Source organism: Apis dorsata, unplaced genomic scaffold, assembly GCF_000469605.1.
Source record: "Apis dorsata unplaced genomic scaffold, Apis dorsata 1.3 scaffold_162, whole genome shotgun sequence".
NCBI lineage: Eukaryota > Metazoa > Arthropoda > Insecta > Hymenoptera > Apidae > Apis > Apis dorsata.
This window is the reverse complement of record NW_006263451.1, coordinates 1,108,570-1,111,442: the sequence shown is the minus strand read 5'-3', so window position 1 is coordinate 1,111,442 and position 2,873 is coordinate 1,108,570. Positions and strand designations below refer to the sequence as shown.

Sequence of the window (2,873 nt, the reverse complement as noted above, 5' to 3'; positions counted from 1 at the left end):
GCCGACGAGCAGGCTCGCGGGCGGGAACCCGAAGAGCTGGGATCACTGGAGCCTCGGCCAATAGTTGCCTGTCAGGTCTGGAGTCTGAGACGGGATCTGGACAGGCACAGAGACGCCCGCCGATATCACGCCTGCAATTCGAACGAAACGTGCTTTTTTGTTTAAATTTCTCTTGGAGGTCGCAAACGATACTGTTCGATTCGTTTTTGAATCGACGGAGAAAATAATTTCGGGTCGAGGATTTGAAGGTTCGAGGAAACATTAAAGAATTAGGGTGTAATTAATTTTTGGTGGAAGTGGAACACTTTGAATGATTCGCGACAATTGATGACAATGAACTCGTAAACGATCATTTTCCATCCCAATGTAACAAAGTTTTCGAACAAAGAGCTAATATAATAAACGATCCATTCATCTTCGAAAAAGAGACGTCAAACCCGTATAAAAAGAAAAACCCATCTGCCGATCCTTATTCCATCCGGTAAAAACAGGCAATATTTCCAAGAAATCCAAGAGAACGAACGAACGAATTGGGCCGAAAGCGAGAGACAACGGGACATCGGTGGTAACGAGAGAAGGAGAGAGAGAGAGAGAGAGAGAGGAGGCAAAGTGAAAGTCCCCGCGCTCATGCACGTAAAACGATTATGATGGATAAGTTGCGGCTCGTTCCGCACGTAAGAAGCGAGAGGAAACGACAGGGGCGAGAAACNGAAAAGGGGGGGCTCTGCTCTCCCGCCCGGTTAAAGGGAGAGAAGAAGAGAAGGGGAAAAAAAAAGAAAAGAAAGAAAAGAAAGAAGGAGAAAGAGAAGAATGGAAGGAGGAGGGGAGAAGACAAGAGGAATGCCGGCGCGTGTACCGCAGTATTCCACCATTCTACGGCGTTCCACTTCATTCCTGTAGGTACGCCGCGCACCCCCGTATTTCCTCCCCTTTAGGTTCGCACGTTATTGAGCGCTCGCCCAGCCGAGGCGAGACCCAACCCATCCACATCCTCTGTTCGCCCCCTGTACACCCTGAAGAGAGGAAGAGCCACCCGTGGGGGGAGGGAGACGGTGCGAACCGGAGGGAAAGGGGATGAGACGTTGAGACAGAGAGAGAGAGAGAGAGAGAGAGGAAGAAGGTCGAAGAGAAAGGAGAGAGAGAGAGAGAAGGACAGAAGAGGAGGGGGTCGATCCTCCGCAGTTTTCGTTAAACGAGAAGAAGGGAGGGAGAGGAAGGGAGGGAGAGGGTGGAGGAAGAGGGAAAGTCGAAGAGGGAAGAAACGGAAGGAGTGTGGGTGAAGGGAAGGGAAAGTGAGAGAATCGGGGAAAATGGAAAATTCAGCAGCCACGGGTGCCGAAGGGGAGGGTGGGGTGGTGGAAAACCACCGAACATCCCGTTCTTCGATTCGGAGAGCCCGCTGGCGCCCGTGCGAGATTTGTTTTAAAATCCTTTTACAATTCCGTGGACGAACGAGCGCCACGTGGCGCTTGTGTATCGTTTTCCTCTGCGTCTATATTCCCTTTTTCTTCCTTTTCCTTCTCCTCTTTTTCTTTTTGACGTATAAGGCGTAGAGAGACGTTCGTTCTTTCCTTCTCTCCATCTCTCAGGGATTGTACGACCACCCACCCCTGTTTCGAGGGGGGTGGGATCGAAAGAAGAGAGGTTCTTATTGTTGGATAATACTCGACGTTTTTTATTTTGCTATCGACGCGTTAGGGGGTGTCGGGTGGAAGTGAAGATTGCTTGAGAAATTTGAAGGGAAAGCTTGGCCATCGATTTTCCAGATATCCCATTCTCCATGGGAATAAGAATGGCTCTGTTTACTTTAGGATTTACACGCGTTCCATATTGGAGATAAACCGATTTATCTTAAACTCGAAATATTCGAGATGAAAAAAGAGAATATTTTCAAGTATGAAATCTTCGAATACTACACGTATTACAAATGAAAGATATCACGTCAAACGCGTAAATTTCAAACGAGCAATTATTAAGAAATAAGAAAAAAACCTTCGTTTTCCGTTTCGAAAAAGTCCAAACAAAAAGTCAACAAATCCAGCCAAACAATTCGATCAAAGGAACGAAAAGGAACGAAGATTCGATTTAATTATTCGATATATTTAAACGCGAGGATTTATTTACTTCGTTTCATTCCCCGCGTACGAACGACGCGTAACAACGTCGCCGATGAAACAACAAACTTCCGCCCATTAAACTTCGCGTCGGCCTCCACGTCGACTAAGTAGACCGCTCTCCTCTCGGAGAAGACGCCCCCGCTTATCCTTTTTCGTCGTTTCGAGAATTGTCGAGAGTGGGAGTAATCAAACGGGAGTTTGAATGGCGAGAGAACGAGAGCACGTTTCATCGACAAACGACACGCGTCGAGTGCCGCAACCACGCGACGGGAATCGGAATTTTCCACCCCCACCCCGGCGGAGCCAAGTCTCCATCGATATCGAAAGAAAGCTTGGCTTGTTGCGACGACTGTTTGTCGGAAAATGGACGAAGGATAATCGTATTTGCGAAATATGAGAATTTTAGGACGGTCAGCAAATTTTAATCGATAAAGTATTTTAATCTTGGAGTAGTAATTTAAGTGTAGGAAGTATAATGGATAAATTTATCGTGTATTTAACGATATGACAAAATGGTGTATTTATGAATCAGACTTGTCAAAATTTACACGCTAATTCGAATAATTTAACAGATTGAGCGATAAAAATTAATTGCACTGATCAAACATCGAAAAAGCACTTCTCCTGAATCATCCCCTTTTTATCGAAATAGTGGACATTAAAAGGATCTAATCTAAAAAAATTCCTTATATAATATCAATTTTTATCGACGAGAATTATCTCTCTTCTTAGTAAAAAATCAACCCTCTTCCAAAA

General features: G+C 45.4%; 1 protein-coding gene across 1 annotated transcript in view; it reads right to left on the bottom strand.

Annotated features, from left to right (window-relative positions):
* LOC102680845 (paired box protein Pax-6) overlaps positions 1-2,873 on the bottom strand; it is a 32,156-nt gene continuing 29,283 nt past the window's right edge. The window contains exon 9 of the mRNA XM_006613792.2: positions 1-131. Coding sequence (XP_006613855.2) covers positions 43-131 — 89 coding nt within the window. The 3' untranslated portion in view covers positions 1-42. The remainder of the gene's footprint in view (positions 132-2,873) is intronic.